The sequence below is a fragment of the Netta rufina genome (assembly GCF_964035555.1).
Source record: "Netta rufina genome assembly, chromosome: 3".
In the NCBI taxonomy this organism is placed as follows: Eukaryota; Metazoa; Chordata; class Aves; order Anseriformes; family Anatidae; genus Netta; species Netta rufina.
Window position 1 is genome coordinate 97,045,856 of NC_140125.1, and position 22,998 is coordinate 97,068,853.

The following is a 22,998-nucleotide window of genomic DNA, read 5'->3' on the forward strand; positions in this document are numbered from 1 at the left end:
TGTCACTCCCTGATCCTTCTCTGGAGCTTAGCAAACCCAGAGTTTTGTCAGATGTCTCAAATGATAGGCATCATTAGTTTATGATAATGACATCATCATAATCAGCTCTCTAGAGTAAGTTCAGTCTGTCTTTTCAGCCTGGAAGAGAAAGCGGAGTGGAAAAGTGGAAGATTTACCAGCATTGCTAAAGAAGTTGCAAAAGCTAGCATGCTGCATAGCTCTCATCCTGGCATGCAACGCTGTCGCTAAAGTTTGTAAACCCCAGAATCAAGAGACAATAAGTGGAAAGTAGAAGCATGGATTATGCTACAAATATGGTACAAAATATATAGATAAACATTATGTATGCCATTTGTTAAAACAGCTTAGGAACAAGAGTTGAATCTGGACTGACAGCCTTTCCTTGGAGTTTGGTATCTCCCTCTTCCCACATCCTGACAGAATGGAACAAAAGATACAAGCTGCAATTCAGAAAGAAAAAAAAAAAAAAAAAAAAAAAAAAAGTGTTCTGGCATCTAGTAAGAGAATTACTGATGGGAATCTTAAGGATACAAACTTCAGATTTTCTTAAGCACGTAGGGAAAATGCGAGAAGATGGGTCTTGAACAAAAAAATATTTCATGCCTGTACTAGTATATGAAACAAGGATGTCACACAGAGAAAATATGTTGGCAGTCCAAATGCAACCTAGTAAATCTCTCAGCAGAAATAAGAGCTAAACTACTGAGAAAAAAAATTGTCAGTAAACTATAAATATGTTTATAATCTTCAAGAAAATGAGAGTTCCTATGGGACTGAATAAGAACCTTTAGAAATAAGCACAGTTTTGTTTTTTGTTTTTTGTTTTTTCTGTCATATTTGAATTTCTCAGAGTAACTAAATATTAATTACAGGTGAAAAAATAATAGAAAAGATCAGATAATTTCACAGGGCTGAGCATCTGGAAAAAAGAAAAAAAGAAAAAAAAAAAAAGAAAAAAGGTATGGCACAGTAATTTAATACCCAGAAATGCCTTAGAGATATGACACATTCCACAGTGGAACAAATTAAACCAAATAACCTCACATACACACAAAACCTGAAAAAGCACTTTACAACTGGAAATACTGTGATCATTTCATTTCCTTTGACAGATGAATCTCTAGGAAATGGGGTAGAGGAAAAAAGAATCATATTTATTCTCTAGGAACAACTCAGATACTGTTTGGTGAATCTAAGTCTATTCCAGGCAAACCGAGCACAGAGGAAATGTTAAAGAATTCTTCAAGTTACAAAATCCAGATCCATATTTTGTATAAAAAAATCCAACACCTAAATAGTTCTGCAAACACTCACTGTGTCAGTTTTCAAGCTTCCTAGGAAATTATACATTACTATTCTTTAAATGACTTTTTTTTTTTTTTTTTTTTTTAAATGCTTACTACATTTTCCAGGCCAAATAATTACTGAAAATCTTATTAGTTTTCATCTGTCTGTACAACAGGTTAACCCTAAAATTAAGATGCTATTTACAAAGCTCAGCAAATGTATCCTGCAATTTGCATGATTGGGAGATAGCTGTCTGTTCTCATTCCAACTTCCACCAGTTTGTGGCTTAGTCTGGAAGGAGAGAGAGGAACTACAGGAACTTTTCTAGTGTCTTTACACTGCCCATACCAAGCTTTATCACTTTATCTAATAATCTTCCAAGAGCCAACTGAGGTCACAACAAGGTCTTGCTGCTAAAAAAGAGAAGGTGACAGATTACACAACCTTCTCTCCATTAACTCCTCTCTCTGTTAGTAAAAGTATGAAAATCTAGTGTCATTCACAGAATAACATTATTCACAGAAGCTGTAAGGAGAGAACCATTTTCCTTTCTAAATGAGTGAATACTTCACAGTTCTTACATGCCATTAACTTTCTTTGCAGTCTATCTATCTGTCTCCTATTAAACCCCAGCAGCATATACTGCCTTACCTTTGCTCAATATCTTTTTAATACTGTAGGGTAAAATAATCTTTTCAGCTTTGTATTTGTATTCAGGACTCCAGCAGCATGTCAGAGCATAAAAGATGAAAACTGTATAGTGTACTTTTGCTATCGGGGGAACAACATATCAACTTTCGATGCTGGTCAGTGATTAAAATCAATGTCTTGTGGTAAAACAGACGAGGCCTTAACAATTTTGTTGAACAGCTAGCTATAATATTTTATTATTTAAGTTTCCAGGAGGGGAAAATAAAAATAAAAAGAAAAAAGGAAAAAAAAAGGATTTTCCTGGATAGATCACAACTGTCTCAATGTTAGGAACTGAAATTCTTGAAGATGCATTACATTTTAGACTCTGTAGTACCTATTGATGTTGTAACTTCTGAGGTACTAAAAATGGTTACATGCATTTCAAAAGGTGTTCAAAACATCAAAACATACATGATAATATATAATTCATCATTTTCAGAAGTAACATGTTAGACAATTCTGTTGTGGGACAGCATAATCAGTTACACAACTGACATCATTTGAGCTATTTCAGAAACAATATTTTGTATGCTTTTTGAAAAAATTGTCTAAAATTCATGAAAACACACTAGGCAAATGTTTGATCTATACGCCATCTAATAGGACTTTTTGATGGGAAGAAAAACTAAGGTTCTCATATTTGGCTAAAGAAAAAATGTACCTGTAGGAATATATTAGGAACTTTAAATCTCTAGTATACTATATCAGCTTCATCACTATGCTTTCTTTTTGATTCAGGCCTGCACCTGACACCTGTGATCCTGGAAACAAAACCTCTTTTGTTCCATTCTGTCAGGGTGTAGGAATGGGGAGACACCCAGCTCAGTGGAAAGGCCATTTCCTGGGCAATAGTGACAGCCCTTACCCCACCAGCAGCTCCCCAGTCCCCATAGGTGTTAGGTGATGTCAGTGTACCGGAGGCACTACTTTCATCATATGACCTGATGTATATACAGTCTTACCCTGAGGCATATGAGTAAGCTGAGAGTTTTAATTTTTATAGCTGCCACCTAAAAAAACATTTTAGTTTTGTCTCCCTCTGAAGAACTTGTATGGATCATACCAAGATACTTCATGTACTTCCTTTAGGTCCTTTTGTTTGACATCAACTTTGTTGTGTATACTTGTTTTTATTTCAGAAACAGTTTTAATTCCCATTGTCCATTTGCAAGGTGTAAACTACCTACAAGATCCTACTTCAAATCCAGTTTCAAAGGGAAATATAAAGCAGCTCCTTAAAGAGAATGTCCCAACCAGTCAAGAAGTAATAGCCTATTTTTTTGCTTCTATTGGCCATCAACTGACAATCTATTTCAGTCGTGAAAAAGTCAAAAATCCAATATCACAAAAGCTGCAGATCAAGACTGAAATATATGTAACTATGGCTGAGATACTTAACATACTTTTATACTGCATTAACAGATAACCTATCCATTCAACCAGTTCAATATTAATGGAAATTTTCTTGTGAATATGTAGTGGAAAAAAGTTTCCATGGTTTTGCTTTTCTTCTCAGAAAGCCTTTCTTTAAACAGGGTAATTCAAATGTTCAAAGGAACAGCAAGTTTCATTTTCTTAATATAACTCTAAAGTGGATGAAGTAGGCAAAAGACAGCTTAAGTGAATGAGTGAAACCAGACAAAATCTTACATTTTTATGGTTTTAAGGAACTGACTTAAAAAAAATGAAGCTTCCTTGGATGAGGTCTGAACTTTGACCATAATAATTATTCTTTCATTTTTCACTTAATGTCAAACTTCCATCCTGATGCTAGGCTTTCTGTCTCATATAATGATTACCTATAAAGCAATAGTAAATGTTATATATATATATATATATATATATATATATATATATATATATATAAATTAGTCAATCAAACAAGACCCAAACTGATGTGACTGCTACTGGAGCCATATTGGGAATGTTTTGTGAAAAATACTCTGACATGATGAAGCAAAGTACAAGTAACAAGAGGGTAAACCCCAAGACTAGTAACCTAACCCTTAGAAGGGCTATAAACTGCAACAAATATAAACAATCTGACCCCTGCTGAAAGCTTATCACATACAAAAAAGGATTCTGGCAATATAGGACAAACAGTTAAACTGCTGTTTACTAGCTATAGAGAATGTTTAAATATAATTTAGTAATAACCTCATATATATATATATATATATATATATATTCTGACACTTTCAAGTTTGATTTCATAGAATTATATAATGGCTTGGACTGGAAGGGACGTTTAAGATCATCCAGTTCCAACCCCTCTGCCATGCATGGGCAGGGACACCTCCCAATAGACCTTGTTGCTCAAAGGCCCACCCAATCTGGCCTTGATTTGTATCTAGAGAAAACGTATCCATGTCATGAGATCTCCTTCTTCGTTATGGCAAGTTTCATTATCTTAAAAAGGTTGTGAGGACAGCATAAAAAATCCTAAACTCTACTCTAGGCAAGTAGAAAAGTTACCACTGACTTAGTGAAACTGAGATTTCATTTCAGGTATCTATAAATTCATTTGTCTCAGAAGGCAAAATGCTTCATGCTTCTCCAGTCAAGTCCTTCACCCTCACCATTTTCCTCAGTATGTTTCCTTACAACTTCACCATGTTGTTTAAATTGCTCATAAGACAATTCCTGCCCTCAGCCAGCTTCAAGATCAGTCTTCCAACCCTCTTTTACAGCTCGTTGTCTTTTTGAAGTCTTAGCTTTCTTTCACAACCCACCTGACAAATCCATTTTTAAGTTCCTTTTTTTTTTTTTTTCTTCTTCTCTTTTTGCCTTCTTTAAGACCATTCATCTTCTTCCTGGCTGTCCAGTTTGAGTTCCCTTTTTGCTATGTTCCTTGCTCTCAGTTCTGGACTCTTTTGGCTCAGTTTTGGACTCTTTAGTTGTTGAATTTTCTTTTTGACCCTAACCTACATGCATAATCTCCTGAGTATTAAGACAGACCTCTTTTGTTTGTTTGTTTATTTATTTATTTATTGCTGGCGGCATGCAGTGTCAACAGCCTTGTACTTTTTCTGTTGCTAGATCTGGTTACTTATCTTCGTAGTAGAGTCTTGCATCTAAGAGAATCTCTCGAAAGTGCATTTAAAAGTGGACCATCGGAGTGGACCATCCGATCAGATCTTGACAGACAGCTTCCTCTCCTAAAATACCCATCCTAAGTGCATAGCTTTGGTTCTCAGCCATTTTTGCTGAGAGTTCCTCCTCTTCTATTATAATCAATACCAATAGCTTTGTTTGTTTTGAGAGGATCTGGCTCCTGTTTCTGGTCTTCATAGAAAGGCACCAAGATGCAGCTGTCTGGCTTTAGGCTTTCAGGAGCACTGACTGGAACTCAGCTCAAGAGGTGACTTTCCATCACTAATTGAGTGCTCTGTGGGACACCAGAGATAAAGAGGAAGTTTTGGAAGCAATGGATGGAGAGGCTTTTCTTCTTGGTGCTGTTCCAATAAACTAAACTGCCTGCTTTTGGATAGATAAGCCTAGTTATTGAGGAAAAAAAAAAAGGATTACATAATTTAAAATATTTTTTCTCAAGCATTTGTGTCACGTTTTGTTTCTGCAGTATGCTGCCTATATGTGCTGATCTTATTTCCAAATATTTGTGCTTGTCCACTCTTAACACAGCTTCCTGTTTTATCTTTCAAGCATGGAATTCCTCAGAAGCTTTGCTTTTAAGACTTTTAACTGTGCTAACAGAACAACAATGGGAAATAAACAATTACCATTTGATGAGAACATACCAAGATGTTCAGTTTTTCTACTAAGCAGAGATGAACACCTGAGCTTCCTTTACTTAAGGCAGAACTTAGTGTTTTCTGTAGTCAGTCAAGTCCATTTTGGGTCCCATTTCCCCTGTTTTAGAAACCTCAGGGAGGCTCTTTGGCAGCTCCGGTCTGCCAAGCAAGGTATTTCCAGACTGGTGATGAAATTTGGCAAATTTGTCAGACACATCACCTTCCCTTGTCTATCTAGTTATCAGAGATGGAAATAATGGAGATAAAGATGCAGCATGGCTTACAAAAAGAACTACAGCATGTGAGAGGAAATTTTTCTTTTTGGAAATGTACAGAAAAATCAGTTTGTGATATCTTAGTAGAGAAATTATATCCTCCCAAACTGAAATCAGCAGCTGATCTGTGTGCTGCCTCAGAGTCTTGAACATTCCAAGACATTGGCATGTCTTCAGCTCAGATGACCAATTCTCTCTTAGTAGTATCATCATTGAGGCTTCTTCTTCTTTAAAAAGTCTTCTAAAAGACTTAAACTATATTTGGAACCAGTATGGTGCAAAGTTTAAGAACTGCTTAAAATACTTTCAGTTTCCTTTATCTGTGAAGTTTAAAAAAAAAAATACACTAATGATTTTTCATGCTGAAAGATGCTCTGTGAACACAGCTTGGAAACAGGAGACACCCAGTTTTATAGCTTACAAAAGGGACTAATTGTGTTCCACAGCTTCCTAACTAGTTTGATCCTTGAACTCCGAATCATTCTTCCTTCTGGTTGGAAGTGGAATGCAAGATGACTGCTTCCCTAGAAAGCAATGCTGAGAATGAGCTGTGAATGCCTAGCACTCTTTCACTTCCCTGATAGCATACTTTGAAAAAGAGGACCATGCTTCATTGTTTCTTCAGAAAATTGCACTATTATTTGCCGTTGCAAATCATAGATTTCATGAAGTGTTCTGTAAAATAGGCTGTCCTATAGAAAGAAGAATTTATAACAAGCTTGAAATCATAAATTGAGAGAAAAAATATTTAAAAAATATTTAATGAAAAGTTTATGCCAGGTAAAAATTGACTAAAAAAATATAAAGTATATAAGGCTACGTATTTAAAAATATCATAAGTACCCCCAACAGCATATTTGACAGTAATTTTATTTCAGCTGCCTGTAGCTCAATGGAATGGAGGAAAATCCTCAAATGAGAAAGGATTACTTTAGACCTGGGATAGCACCTGTGTTTATTCAAATGTGCTTTTACAGCAGAATTTCATTTTTATATGAGTCTGAAAAAGTCCCGGTTCACTGATGGTAGCATGAAAGTACAAAATGTGACTAAAAGCATGTAGGCTTGTCTCTAAAATGTTTGAATATCCAATCTGTGAAATTATAGCTCAATGCTATAACTTAGTATTTCAAAAAATTAAGGATTGGCAATATTTCTTAAGCTGTTCATAAATAAGGAATCCTGTTTCTGAAGGTTTGTGGCTTGTTACACATAACGAGGAATATTTATATTCATTTCAGTGAATGGCAGAAGCATCACTGGCTTTTTGTCTTCCTGGCTTCAGTGCTACTGAACTTCGGCAAAATGCCATTCATGACTCAGACTATTTATTTATTTATTCTTTATTTTTAGACTAATGGGAACTTTATGAATTCCTTCCCTGATTTCTAAGAGAAATACCACTTCGCTGTAATCTTGAACACAGCAATTTGTAATATTAGATTACTGCCTTAATGAATATCTGCAACTCTTAATGAGAATGGTTAATCACCAAATAATTGATTTCAGGTCTGAAAATACAGTTGTTAAATCTTACTTAAAATGATTTCCCTGCCCATACAGAAACTCAGACTATTAAAAGATTTGTGAAGATGGACATGTAGTTTCTACTAACAATATTTTTGAAAACACAAGAATATTTTTCATTTGCATTTTATTTACATCTCTTAAAAATGAACATCTGTGTGCCATGTAAGGTGTAATGCATCACATGTAGTATGAAGAACTTATATTGCCCTCCAAGTGACAAGCCACCCAAAAATACATTATGTTCAGTTAGGTGAGCAGTAGAGCGATATACATGTATATACAAAACAAGCTCAGAGGCTGGAACCATGGGAGCTCATCTGTAAGTTTGCCTTTGGGTTAGTTTCAGATCTCAAAGCCTCTTCCCTTTCCCTGTTTTGCTTTTTTTCTGTGCTATAGCTTTAACTGTAACTTTTGTAGTTAGTTCAAAATACATAGAAAGTATGATGATGCCAATGTTAGGAACAAAATACTTTGAGTCAAGAGCACACGATGAAAGTAATTCTTTATAAATATTTGTACATTTATTATGCATTTATTTTCAAGCAATATTAATGAAATTTTTATTTTTTATTCAAGTAGATTATTCCCAGTGAAGGCAGGGATTTTTTCCTTCTGCTAGAAAATCATCTTACTCTAATTGAGATGTAATTAGACATGAGAATAAGTTAGTAAGCTTTAAATTACTCCATAAATGGCATTAACTGAATCATCTTCTGCATATAATTTACTTCAAATTCTTTATTTACTATTCTAAGAGTTAGTATTTAAACCTTCAGTATTTTATTACACAATATTAACTTCAATATTTTCTAATAAATCACAGCTCACTTTCAGCTAGTATTCATTTATGATGTTACTTTCACCTTTTGTTTGCTGACAGGAAAATGAGATAAGAGAAAAATCTTAGCTGGAGGTCTGGACAGGCAGACATGCTTGATGAAGCGTGTAAAAAGCTAATACCGTAGAGACATCTCAAGCATTCCCATATACATTCCCAAAAGATTTTTTTTCCCTCTCTTGAGAAACAGCACATAGTCCATAGGGACTTCCTGTCCTAGGGGAAAGAAAAAGCAATTTAAATGTCTCTTTTCCAGACATAATCACTTCTGCAGTGCACTATTTTCTTCTAAAAGTTACAGGCTTCTGAAACTGATTACTGACTTTCAGAAGACATAGGAAAATATATGATTTTGATAGAAGCTAATTTAAAATAACTGAAGATCTGGTTGATGGGGGTTGATGCAATGACTTTTAAAATTTTTTCCCTTAGGTCCGCCAAGATAAATTAATCTTGGAAGGGATAGTTATTCTTCCTTTATTTATTTATTTATTTATTTATTTATTTTCCCCTAACTTTAAGCAGTTTTGGTAGCCTAGTATGAACAAGTATGAAAAGCTAAAAGAGAAAAAAACTATCTGCAGAATTGGAATTTTAATAGCATTCTGTCTTCATAACACCAATACATTGCAATGATATGGAAAGATATATATACACATACATGGAGAACCCCACTCCATTCATTACATATGTGCACATTAAGCAGCATGTGAGGCATATATATGTCTAACAGCTTCTTCTTGCCTCTGTGAACTGCTGCGATGAAGCTGCTGTGTTTACATTTAATTATACTGTTTTCTTCTCTCTAGAGAGTCTACCTTACATTTCACTGTTATCCACGTTCAACAGGATCCAAAAAGATCCTATCCAAAGAATCTTATCCCAAGTACACCTTCTCTAGTGTGTAAACTTCAACTATACTATAAATAAGCAATTTGTATATTTAATATTTTTATTGAAAATGAAGTCTGTTGAAAAGTCTTTGACAAAAGACTTGCATTTTGTCTTTATATACAGAAATTTATCTGCTATTCAGAAATTTAAGTATACATGGATGAGCTTCTACAAAATGACAGTTGCATATTTAGAGTCTGAAAAAAAATGTTTCAAATTATGGGCTAAATTCTGCTTCAGATCACTTATGAGGAAACCAGACACGGCCAGAATCCAAAGAACGCTGCCACTCTGAAAGAAGAGCAGGCAACTAAGACAAAGTATGGATGGGTTAAATGTGACTCATGACATCTGGAGTATGAAAAGTAGGAAGGTATCCTCTATACTTTGAACAAATATTCAGAAAAAGAACTGAGGAGACTTATCATCATTTTCCTTATTTTGCCCTGTCATTAGAACAGAAATGGCTGCCTTAAGTTCATTTTCCATCTTGTTCACTTTTGTTTGTAGACTAAATACCTTAGGGCCCAAAATCTCAGCGTGGTGACTACAGGTATTGGAAGGGCCAATTAAGTTCCTCTGGTCTAAATTCACAAAGTATGTTGTGGAAACACAAGACATATTTAGATGTAAGAGCAACTTAACAAGCTTTTGACAAGTGAATATATGTCAAACACTGTAGCTTTGATGCACATTTTAAAAATGCCTTGCTGTAATTGATGGTCCACTCCTTCCCCACCTTTTATTTTTTATTTATTTATTTATTTTTTCTTCCCCTTAGGTTAGTGCATCTGGGCTTAGTCAAAAGTCCAGTGACATATGTGAGAGACACTTCAAGAAAGAGAGCAGGAACATGTGGTTGGGGGGCATGGAAGCATATGACCTCTCCATTTGGCCAGCCATCAGCTGTTAGATAGAATGAACTCTACCAAATGCAGCTGAGCTTCATGTACCACACAAAGCAGTTGCTGAGTTTATGAGGCTAATGACATTTTTCATGCAATAAATTTCCTGATTTAAATACAGGACTATAGAGGTATGACTACAGATAAATTTGACCTCTTTGCTATTTCTCCTAGCAGGTATAGTATTAGAAAGGATGCTTTATTATAAAAATAAATATTATCTTTGCATTTCAGTAGACAGGCTTTAAGAAAGCCTAAAAATGTACTTTGGGAATTTTCTCAGACTTACAGATAAGTCCCTGGAAGTAGTAAAATACTTAGTCTAGTAATCTATATTTGATTCAAGGAAAAGATATCTTGATAGTTTCTAATGATTTTAGGGATGGATGAAAAGGATAATGCTGCCCCAGCCATCTACCTACTTCTTCCACAGGACACAGCATTACATAGAAAGTCATGATTAATATTACCATTCTTTCTGAAAATTAATGTTACAGTTGACAGAATCAGATTATAAATACTAAAAAGAAATCACCAAACTTTCTTTGGAAAGACTGTTTGCTCCAATAACTGACAAATTCTATAAAATGAAACTAGCAGCCAGCATTATTTGTACTGTTTATACAGGGTAGCATTTGGCAAAGAAGGGAAGTATGTACTCATATAGCTATGTAATTTCTACCAGGAACATGAGAGCTTAATTAGTGTAGAGTAACCATTTGGCAGAAAAGAGCAAAAGCAAGACCTCCTTTAAAACTTTAAATGAAAAAGGGGTAAGTTAAAGTGTCTACAAAATGTACAAATAATTTGCTGATTCTTTGAAAAATCATTCTGTAACATGGACACAAACTATACAACAGAAACGAGGAAGGCTCTTCATTTAAATAAGAAGTGGCAAACTGTTGCTGTCACAAACAATTTATAACATCTCTGCCAATAGTTTGAAAACAAAGTGCTCTTAACACATACCCTACATGTTGTCTTTTCTTTCTTGCCAATTTAAAGCTTGATTTAAGGAAAAAAATAGACAATCTTGGTTATAAAAGTAATGTTTTGGAATGGGCTCCAACACATCTTTTGGCAACTTTGCTAAACATGACAATCTGAAATTGAAATCCTTAGAGAATTTTGTCTTTTTAAAAATGCATCACAATAACTATGTTACTATTTTTTTTTTTTTAGACTTACCTACCTGTTTTTGCTGTTTAAGCACATTTGGAAAAACGTGTCTTCTTCTCTCTGTGCTTTCATTTCATACAATTTAAGCAAAATATAATTTTTCATGAAAAATTCCCATGAGCAATCACTGAAATGCTAGGAATTACACAAATATATGCCCATCACACAATCTTCACAAGTTTCATTTACATCAAAAAAAGAATTCCCCACACCAAAATCAACATAACATTATCACAACACCAATGAAGGTGGAAAATTTACACACACTCTGCCCATTGTGCCTTTACACATTACAATACTGCATTCTCCATAATTACTGCATTCTGGAGATAATAAAATCGCAAAGTCATAAAGGTTGGAAAAGACCTCCAAGATCATCTGATCCAACCCCTACCACCACTATCACCCACTAAACCATGTCCCTAAGCACCAGTTTCAACCTTACCTTAAACACCCCCAGGGACACTGACTCTACCACCTCCCTGGGCAACCCGTTCCAATGCCTGGCTACTCTTTCTGAGAAGAAATGTCTCCTCATTTCTAACCTAAACCTCCCCTGCCATGACTTGAAGCCACTCCCTCTAGTCTTATCGCTGTTAACCTGTGAGAAGAGGCTGACCCCAGACTCTTCACACCTTCCTTTCAGGTAGTTGTAGAGAGCAATAAGGTCTCTCCTGCGCCTCCTCTTCTCCAGTCCAAACAACTGCAGTTCCTTCAGCAACTCCTCATATTTCCAGGCCCTTCAACAGCTTTGTAGCCCTTCTCTGGACATGCTCCAGCACCTTGATGTCTTTCTTGAAGTGAGGGGCCCAAAACCCATGTCACCTATTTCTCCTTTCAAATTAGGCACTAAGCTATATTTCTGTCTCTCTCCTCTACACTTTTCTTCTGAGAAGATTCTTTGAATTTCTGAAGATGCTTCATTAAGAGTCAGCTATTAGGTTTTGACAATTATTTTGTCCAAAATAATCATCATGTAATGAAGGTTAACATATATTAAGACCAAAGTCTTATATTCAAGCTTTTTGTTGAATTAACAAGATTAAAATTTATCTTCCCCAAAGTAGTCATGTAACAAAGAAGAAATCTGACAAATAAACCCTGTTGCATCTTTAGAATTGGAGCAAAATATTGAGAAGACAGACAATATTTTGCTGCACAAACCAAAATACCAAGCTACTGAACTCTTGGACGGGAACTGGAGCACTTCATTCCTGTCCCCTTCCTTCTTGTAAATGACCCCAGCTATTCTCCCCGCTCAGAAATTCTGAGTGTGCAACAATGCTTATAAATAAAGGAGATTGCTTGGCAGGAGCTGATGGAGAACACTCTGCAAAGAAGTGAGCACAAAAAAATTCACTCTTCCAGATGGCTGCAAATCCTTAATATTGGTGAAATTCAGTCAACTACCTTAACCAGAGCCCGTATCAAAATAGTCTTGTACCCACTTTCAAGGGAATACACCTTTATATAAAAGTATGCAAATGTTTTGCTCTCACTAAGATCAGGGGAAGAGGATAGGCATTTTGGATGAAAGTAACTCTTGTATTCATCTTAGAAGATGAAAGTAAGCACCTGCCTCTAAAGCAAGCAAACACACAAAAACAAACAACCAAAAACTACACACAGAATGAACAAAAAGCAAAAGAAATGTAGCTGTTAAGAATTCTTATTTTCTACAGTTTCACATTTTATGGCACAAAGGGAGTGGATTATAAACCAAGAGAGATGAGTGCATATCTTTATTCAGGTCAGGAAAAAATATTTTTATGATATGTACAAGAAGAGAATGCACAGAAGTGGAAGAGGATTATTGAATACAAAGAAAAGAACAGAGGAGTTTATGCAGGTATGCTTTGTAGGATTTTTAGGGGGGAAAAAACACAAGAAGCTACAAAGCCACTTAATAGATCCATATCATTTTGATGCTTCATCTTGCTCTAAATTAGGATAAATGAACCAGATCATGAAACTGGCCATAAATTTTAAAATAAATCCCTTTTCCTGTTCATATTTCATATTAGTAAGCACTAATACCATATTTCCTAAATTATCATTATCATTATCCTAAATTATCATTAAATTATCATTTTTCAGTTGAAAAATAGATTTGAAGACAAACTCTTAAATTGGAGTCAAGAGAATACTTCAACAACTTAGAATGCATCACATGAATGATATATTATTTGAAAAAAAGAGCGAATGACACAAAGTTTAGATGTTCAGAGTTAAGCTTATACTTAAAGATATTCAGGTAAGATAAATTACGAAACTGCAGATCTGTTTATCTAAACAAAACTGCTTTCTAAGGTTGCAAGCACAATTATAAGGGGTATAAAAATCTGGCAACCAGAACCACCAGATGCCTTAAACTGTAATCACAGTTTTTGTGTACTGTAATCAGAACAACCTTACAGCTGTGGGGAATTGCCTAAGCCTACCTTAAAATGTTTACCTTACCTTTAAGCCCAGAATTAACTCTTTTTCTAGTAGTAGGTTTTGGAATAACTCAGTGATAACATTTTCAAAGAAGCCATGCAATTCTGCAATCCTGTTTGCAGATATTTGCAGATATCTCATTTTGACCACCATCTGTAGCAAACCTTGGAGAATGAGGTTTAACATCCACAATTACTTTCTGAGATATTTTGTTATTTTTAATGCAGTGGAAAAAATCAAAAATGTTGATCAGTCTTTCTTCACTGAACTACTCATTGTCTCCTTTATTTCTATTGTAGGCCTTTTTCTATATAAAAACAAACAAACAAAACCAACAATCAAACATAAACAAAACATATTTCCAATGCTTTCTCATATGGTAGCTCTCTGACACCCAAGATGCCTCACTGATTGATTGTTTTTCTGTGAACATGCCTTGATTTTTCAACATGCCTTCTAACCGTGGATGTACATTATGTGTGCCAGGTGAGGCCATACCTTTGATTTTTATAAAAGTGTCATAATACATGACTGTGGTATTGAAGGAGATAAAAAGCATCTCCTGTAATTTTCTCTTGAGAGAAGTGCATTTATAGTAAAGTTATTTTACAAGATGTCCTTGATGACATCCAGTTCTCCAGCTTCAACTCTAAAGTTAATTTGGACTCAAACTGTTTAATCCCCTTGTGTCTAGCCTCTTTAGGGAGACACATTAATTGCTCTCAGTCTTCATGGAGCAGCATCTAACTTTGGTGAAAATGTTAATATTTTATTTATATAAAAGCCTTCAGAATCTTGCATATCTCCTTGGTCCATACCAGATTTTGGAATTTCTGTTGCACATTGTAGTTCACCAGCTACATAGACTGAATGGAGTGAACAAACAGATAGTGTTTGGAAAGTTTGGTCACACTGGGTGAAGAAGAAATAATGTTTGAAAGAATACGTACTAACTATTTATTATTAACTAGTATCCTCTTTGTAGGTCAGCATGAAGCTAAAAATTATTATTGTTCTCTTGCTCAAACAATGTGGGAATGATCTTGCTTATGTGGATTCCCTGAAGTACAAAGCCTATAAGTTCTGAGTGTCTAGGAACTTATTTTTGCTGTTACAACAGCATGTAAAGTCAAATAATTTTTTAGCTATATTAGAATACAAAGGAAATAACCCAGTGATCAATAATTAGTATATCAAAGAAAAGTTCATTTGTAGGTCTGGTATTTTTATAGCTCCAAGTGATGATCTACAAATACAGTATTTATTTCATAAAGAATGAGTACAGGTGAACCAGAAAGCTAGCTCATTTTATGGAGAGTAGAGAGACAGAAGCTGAAAATGAATTCCATCTCTCTACCCCTAATCAATCTTCCCTACCCCACTGCCATCCCAAAGAACCCTTTGCAACATGTTGCTCAGACAAGAAAATCCTAAACAAGACACTAGAAAGCCAAACATTGTTAACCTATATAATGAGATTATGGTTAACAATAACACATACAAGGATTGCTTTGCTATTTGTCTTTTAACTGTATTAAATTGAGCATCTGCCCCAAAAGTGCTAAAGCCTTGGCAAAAGTATGACCTACAAATGGGAATTTTTAAATTATTGTTCTGAAATGCTTCTGCTTGCCTCTCTGGAAATTTCCAGACTCTGGAAATTTGGAAATGCAGACTTAGGTTCTTTTTATTTTCAAAATAAAAGCCTTTCTTGTCAGATTTTTTTTTTTTTTTCATTTCCCTTTTACAGATTAACAGTTCTTACATTTTGAAAGGGCACTTTTTGCTTTCCACAGCTACCAAAATCCTAATTTAGAGGATTTATATGCTAAAATGACTCCTTTTTACCTCCAAGGGTTCATTTTTTATTAAAGAAGGATCTGACTTCAGGTTTAGGCATATGTATTCTGAATTCCAACACTAAGAAAGAAACAAACACTGGATTCTAAGGCAAAACCACTGAATCTAGATCCCTAGAAGTGAAGCTGTTTTAATGTATAATCTAACTAGAAAGGTATGATCAAAAAGGGTCAAATTCCTATTACTGTAACCTGACTTAAGATTCCTCAAGGTTATTTTTCTTCAATGCTTAACGTTTTCTGGAACCATTTTAAGTAACGATTTATTAGTACACTTGAAAAACTGAGTATACACATAATTTTGCAGACATCAGTGAGACTAAAACTTGAAAGTAATATACCCACAGAAATATGACATCACTGATATTTGAAATAGAAACTTGATTCTAGAAATTTACCATATCAACAACAACAAAAATCATGTGGCCTGGATTTTTAAAAGAGTTCAAACATCTGTAAATGCAAGTAAAATTAAATATTTACAGAGTTATACAGAACATGATTTTAAAGAAGCATTAAGAAAAATCAGACTTTTTTGGATAATTCAGACACGTGGAAAGAAGGACTTCATGACAGGCTAATGGAATTTTCTCCTTGGTTTCCTTGAAAGTAGTGTATTCTTTTATGAAATAACTAACAAAAAGGCCTCATTGGTTTAGCCACAAAAAATGACTTTGGAATCAAGTATTTAAAAGAGTTTTTACATTCTGAAATAATAGGAATTTAAAGTATTTATGGGTTTTCCTACTGTTTCATGTCTTTATTTGAATTCTCTCTGATAAAAATACACACATAACAGTGTTAAATGACATCCGACCTCCTCTCTGACTCCTAGTCATGTGATGAAAAATGCTTTTGAAAATATTTGAGTCTAGATACAGGAAGATGACTAAACTCCTAAGCTTTTGTCTTCTAAAAAAATTCCCATCGCTGCCAAAGCTGGTGAAGCTCCTCTAGTGGTTACAATGGTGGGAGCTCTAACACAGAAGAGGTTCCCAGTGTCTGCAAGCATTCTCACCGCTGTGCCTTCTATCTACCTCCAGCATATCTGTGTTCTTGTCTTTAGAAAATGGGTGGCCACGCATTCCTTGTCATATTTGTCCTTCCTCTGACAGAGCTTAATGTTGGGAAGCTTCACATAAATGGATAACAGACAAGGACAAAAAGCAAATTTGTTTAGCAAGGCAGTCGGCAAGCTTACTGTACTGCCACCCCCCTTCCAACATTTAAAGAATGCAACTATCTTCTTCTCTCTTTCCTTTCCCATGTAGCTTGAGAATTACATCCAAGACAGTATGAAGAAAGAAATGGTAGAGATCCAGCAAACTGCAGTGCAGAACCAGACTGCAGTAATGATTGAAATAGGCACAAACTTACTAAATCAAACAGCTGAACAGACCCGCAAATTAACAGATGTTGAAGCACAAGTAAGTAAATTATTTCAACCTAAAAATGCTTCTGCTTCCCAAATACCTATAATTACACTTAACACAGTCTAGTGTTACACTCTGCAGTTCAGCAATTAAAAGTTAACCAATACCATCAACAGCTCTACCCCAGATTAAGAAAACAGTAAGATTTGGCAATTTATAAATCCATTTCAAGCTCAATGTTACCACTTGAAAAACTTCCATTATGGAAGGATTTGAAGTATGTCTAGAGAAGTATGTTTAAAGATAATGTATGTGAAAATACTAGTGTATGTCCAAGCGTGCTCTTAGGTAAGCATATGCTTTTATGCACCCGTTGTGTATCTCTGTTCATTATTCATGTCTTGCCACCAGATCTTAGCTAACAGAGTTCCTTCCCACTCAGTCTTTTTTTTCCATTTGCTAAGCTAACCTTTTTTGTTTGTTTGTTTGAATTTTCTTTTGATTTTTTAAACATTTCTTATACAAATTGTATTTTTAAAGACTCTTTTCATAGATGCTGTAAGTGGAATAACAGTTCATTGCCAGCACAATGCATTTTAATATTCTTATTTGACAGAGGGATAAACGAAACAACTAGAAATGAATCAAGAAAAAAAAAGTTAGGAGGTAGCCACTGGAAATGTACATTCACACAGAAGTAAACTTTCCTACTGTGTATGTTATTCTCTAAACAATTTCAAACAAAAATATTAAAAAAATTATCTTTAATTATTGCTTTAATTGGAAAGTATTAATAACATAAGGTATCTTGTGAAATAAAATGCAAATTTTTAAGATGTTCTACTTAAGTTAAGGAAAAGTTCAATGAATGTAGAATGCTGTGTATTTGTAGTTTTGCTAAGTAGGTAGAAAAGTTCAGATATATAATTCCTAGACAAGTAGTGAAAATAGTACGTAGCACATTACATTTTATATTTTAGAAATAGTGCATACAACCTAAAATCCTTGTTAGGCATTTTTATGTCTGTATAATTCATCCAATGATATATGTTTTTAACCTAAAATAAGCCTTTGTGCATTTTTTGATAAACTTACAGTTCTCAGTTCACAAATTTGCTGAGTTCAACTTTCTGACTTTATTATTAGGGAGCCCAGTATTTTGCACATGCTGAGAAAATGTATTTTTTCATTGACAGTAATTATTTTATGGAAATTATTTAGTTATTTTCTGCTTACAGGAAGAAAACCATGACTGTAACTTTCCTTCTCTTCTTGAAATTAGTGGTGGCTGGGTTAAGGTCTTAATTAACAACATAAGGAAATTAACCAAACAATTGCTCTCTCAAGGACACTTACTTTTTGGCAATAATTTTCAATTACAGTTAAGTGTGAAATCATGTCCTGAATGACTGTTTAACATGAAGGACATGAGTAATCAATTCTTCCTGCCAACGAAAGCCAAATTCTACTGAATTAAAAAAAGCTGTTCTAAAACAATGAATAAATATTTCTAGAAAACAAGCCTCAAAGTAATGCAATCCAATACCAAACAAAAAGCACCTTCTGTGTTTCTCAAGTTCTTCCTTTAAAGATACAAATAGATTTAGATAGTAGAGAATACATAGAAAAACAGGTAAAATTATAATGCAAGGAATGAGTCAACAACCAAAGTGTGGTCACATAACAAACTCTTTAAAGTGTAATTTGGGATTAAGGAAATTTGCTAAAAGGGAACCACTGAATTCAGAGGACTGGGCCAAGATTTCAACCAGTGGGAGAGACGCAAAGTGATTTCTTCCTACACTAGGTTGAGAAAACAACTCAAATTATTCTCTGATTAACAACCACAATAGTGCCAGTAATGAAATAAAAAGATTATAATGGGGGAAGCCATGACAGCAAAACTAACGTCATAGTAACTCTCAATCTCTGATCAGAAATGCAGAATAATATTGAAGAACTCCCGATGATCAATGGTAGTGTAACAACAAAATTCATGCAACCCTGTGTATTGTACTTCATTCTAATTTTTTGAGCATTTGTGCCCAAATGTGTTCAAAGCAAACTTTTGAATTAGAGACTTACATAGAGATTTGCATGACTTCTCAATATAAAGATATTACAATCAGTTTAAAAGATGTTATCTTGATCTGCAAATATTTTTTATAAATTTTATTTAGGTATTAAACCAGACAACCAGACTTGAGCTTCAGCTTTTGGAACACTCTCTTTCAACAAATAAATTAGAAAGACAGATTTCAGATCAGACCAATGAGATAACTAAATTACAAGAAAAAAACAGGTAAGTTGGCATATCAATTTGATAAAATATTTCCTAAAGTGCCCTTTAAATGGCTTTAGAATTGAATTTTATTTATATTTATATTTTTAACTTCAATGTGGATATTTAAATTGCTAATACTGAAATTGTTACTAACATTTTTCAATTTATCTTTTTTAGAAACTGCAAAATGCTGATAAAATTTGTAGATTCTCATTCCTCAGTTATAACCACCATAGTAAATTCTTATTTTTGTGGATATCCTTCTATACAGCAGCATCAATTTTCTGTTGTGGTAGGATCATTAATTTTAGTAAATTTAATTATTTCAGTTAAAATCTACCTTGAAGAGTTCTTGAAGAGAATTTTTAAGTATCCTTGAAGAGACAATTTGTGGTTATATTCTACACAGGGGAAAAAAATCTCTTGGTTCACAAAGGGACAAATGAGTTTAAGACTACTTCTGAAGAGTGTAAGATTTTTCTTTAGAACTGAAAACCCTAATTCTGTGACAACAGAAATTGATCTAAATACCAGGACTACTTGTACTGGGATTGGCACTGAAGGAAATGGTACTGAAGATTACCCTAAAACAAACATATCAATTCTTCGAGTCAGTTTAATTTCTGGTCTCAAACACCTCTTCTGTGAAACTGGAGAAGTGAAGAAAAAAACAGATTGTAGCTGCCCTTATTACCAGAAAAATGCATTTTATTGTCATGGCCACAGTCTTTTACTAACCTGGTGAGAAGAGTCAACTACTGCTCATATACAAGCTTCAGAAGTAGTCAGTCTTATGAAATTCAGACCAAAAGCCTACTACTTCTGCTATCCATTTCTGTACTTTACTTTTGGCAAGAAACAGTTTATAGTAAAATCCAAAAACAGAAATACAACAAAATGTAAGTTTTCTCCATCAGAAACGTGTTTCAATGAGAACCATACATGCAAGTGTTGTTTTTTTTTTTTTTTTGTTATTATTATTTTTAAATGTAAACACAAATACATTATTTCTCACCTAATAAAAGATGATCTGACATTGCTTTAATCTGTTTGAAACATAACTAAAAGGTTCAAGATTTTTTTCAATAACAGTAATGGAGTTTAGGCTAACTTCTCCTTTCTGGTCATGCATCTTTAACATTACCTCCCATGGTATGCATCAGAACCACTGCAATAACATTCCTGCCAATCACCTACTCATACCCGCTCCAGAACTGGAGATAGGAACGTCTTCAAGGAACTATTTGCACATTTCCATTTTTAAAGGCTAGAACATATTATAAATAATATATACTGCCCTATACAAATATAAGATACTTCTATATATTTATATATAGAAATATATATTTATTATAACACGAGACACACGAAAAGTTCAAAGGTTCATCTTTAGAAGATTTTTTTTCCTTTCATAGGGTGAAAAATGTGAAAACCTTCACTAATACACTTAACCTCTGAGGGAATGATATTCAAGGCATAAGTAATAAGTAATGGCATAGTCATAAGTAATGGTCATAAGTAATGGTTACTTTGGCACAGTCATAAGTAATGGTTACTTTGGGTCTACATATGTTTTATACTGATTCTCCCTGTAGTTCTAGCATTACTCTTTTCAGGACTAAATTATATCATTCCTTTCATAATGTCAAGTCAGGACCCAATTGCTATACCTCAAAAGTTTGTCATAAAGACTATACCAGATATTATTATTTATTTACCAATTAGTTCTATAATAAAATAAAACATATATGCAACAGGCTTAATACTCTTTACATTAATTCAGAATTGTTTCCTAAGAGTCTAATTGTAGTTTTATTTTATTAAGCTTTCTAGAAAAAAGAGTTCTTGAGATGGAAGACAAGCACACACTTCAGCTGAAGTCAATAAAAGATGAAAAAGATCAGCTTCAGGTCCTAGTAGCCAGACAGAATTCCATTATAGAAGAACTAGAAAAGCAGTTAGTTACAGCCACGGTAAACAACTCTGTTCTGCAAAAACAGCAACATGATTTGATGGAGACCGTTCATAACTTGCTTACTATGATATCGACACCAAACTGTAAGTAAAAGAATACATGCTTATATAATTTAAGTTACATACCCCAATTTGCATACATTACTACCTCTAAAGCTCAACAACCATTTTTATTTTTACACTTGTGCTTCTCAAAACTTGTATTTTTTGCCTTAAATTAGGTTGGATCTTAGGAAGAACTTATTTACTGAAAGGGTTGTTAGACATTGGAACAGGCTGCCCAGGGAAGTGGTGGAGTCACCATCCCTGGAAGTCTTTAAAAGATGTTTAGATGTAGAGCTTAGGGATATGGTTTAGTGGGGACTGTTAGTGTTAGGTCAGAGGTTGGACTCGATGATCTTGAGGTCTCTTCCAACCTAGAAATTCTGTGATTCTGTGTGATTCTGTGAAATTCTGCATCTGAGCTTACTGACTTATTTTTTTTTTCTAGGGGAAATATATTTATGTTTTTTATTTTCATTATTTTGCTCATCTTCTGAGAGTTATATTGGCTTGCCTGCCCAGTTCTCCAGAAGTCTGACAAAATACGGTGATGCCAAGTATTCATCCAACATGGCATTCATTCATCTGTCAGTGCACTCTCCCTTAGCCACAGCTCTAGGCTAGACTACAGAATATAAGATCGTAGCTTTGATTCCTGCTCACAGCTATTACTTCTGCCACCTTGCATTGTTCAAAATACACAGAGCTGAGCAAAGAAAGGACAATATGTAGTGGCTATTAAAGTCTAAATCATCAACACTGGCCCAGATTTTAGCATCTATGTATGCCCCAGACCACAGAAAGAACCAGCCCAGGACAGCAGGTTCTCCAGTCTTTCACTGAAACTTCCGTATTCATCCTAAAAATCAGTCAGCCTAACAACTTTTATAGGCATTAGCTTCATCCCTAATATGCTTGGCAGCCCAGCATCAAAGCATAAGCTTCCACTTTTATGTGGGTTCACATACTCCACAGAAAAACACATAGACCATAAGCTAAAGGTTATGGATAAATGTAAGTTAAAAGTGAACATTTTTTTCATCTTAAACTTCATGTCTGATATCAAATTTTGACAAATTTAGAAGTTAAAGATGTGCTACATAAAACAGCAATGAATCTATCATGTTTGCCTGTAATCTGGACTAGAAATCCGCAAGAATATAGAACCCCTAAAAACGGATTTAAAATAAAATACCAAGAAAATTTCACAATGGTTCCTATTACAACATAAAAGACAGTATGGATGGACTATACTGAATTACTCTAGTTAGCTCACAATAAAGGAAACGGGTGTTCAGAAGTGCTTACTTTTGATAGTGTCCTAAATAATATGATGATGTAGATTTTTCTAAACAAAGTGAAATCTCAAGTTTTTTTTTGTGTTAGTAACTGGCACTATCCCCTTAAATAAATACCATTAGCAAAGCTGTACATGTTCCTGCTGATGTTATCTGCTATGCTAGTGCACAAATAAGTAAACAAGTCAAAGTTGCGTTGGCTACAACACCGTTAAAGCCAGAGTGGAAAAAATAATGAATGTTTGCCAAAAAGACAAAATTAGCAGGGAAAGCTTCTAAGACAGTTTACAAACAATAGAGTGTGGAAAAGCAATTAAAACACTGAATGTGTTATTTTTGTATTTAAGGCAAAACA

General features: G+C 34.4%; 2 protein-coding genes across 6 annotated transcripts in view; one reads left to right on the forward strand and one right to left on the reverse strand.

Moving 5' to 3' along the window:
- Nucleotides 1-22,998, reverse strand: part of MCPH1 (microcephalin 1) — a gene marked incomplete at both ends in the record, with an annotated part of 127,216 nt that overhangs the window by 42,161 nt on the left and 62,057 nt on the right. The window lies entirely within an intron of this gene.
- Nucleotides 1-22,998, forward strand: part of ANGPT2 (angiopoietin 2) — a 44,915-nt gene that overhangs the window by 6,248 nt on the left and 15,669 nt on the right. For 2 of the 4 annotated variants that reach the window (XM_084283865.1, XM_084283866.1), the window contains exons 2-4: nt 16,944-17,099; nt 19,226-19,347; nt 21,155-21,387. In XM_084283865.1, coding sequence (XP_084139991.1) covers nt 16,944-17,099; nt 19,226-19,347; nt 21,155-21,387 — 511 coding nt within the window. The remainder of the gene's footprint in view (nt 1-16,943; nt 17,100-19,225; nt 19,348-21,154; nt 21,388-22,998) is intronic. The other 2 variants (XM_084283867.1, XM_084283868.1) reach the window with 1 other exon arrangement.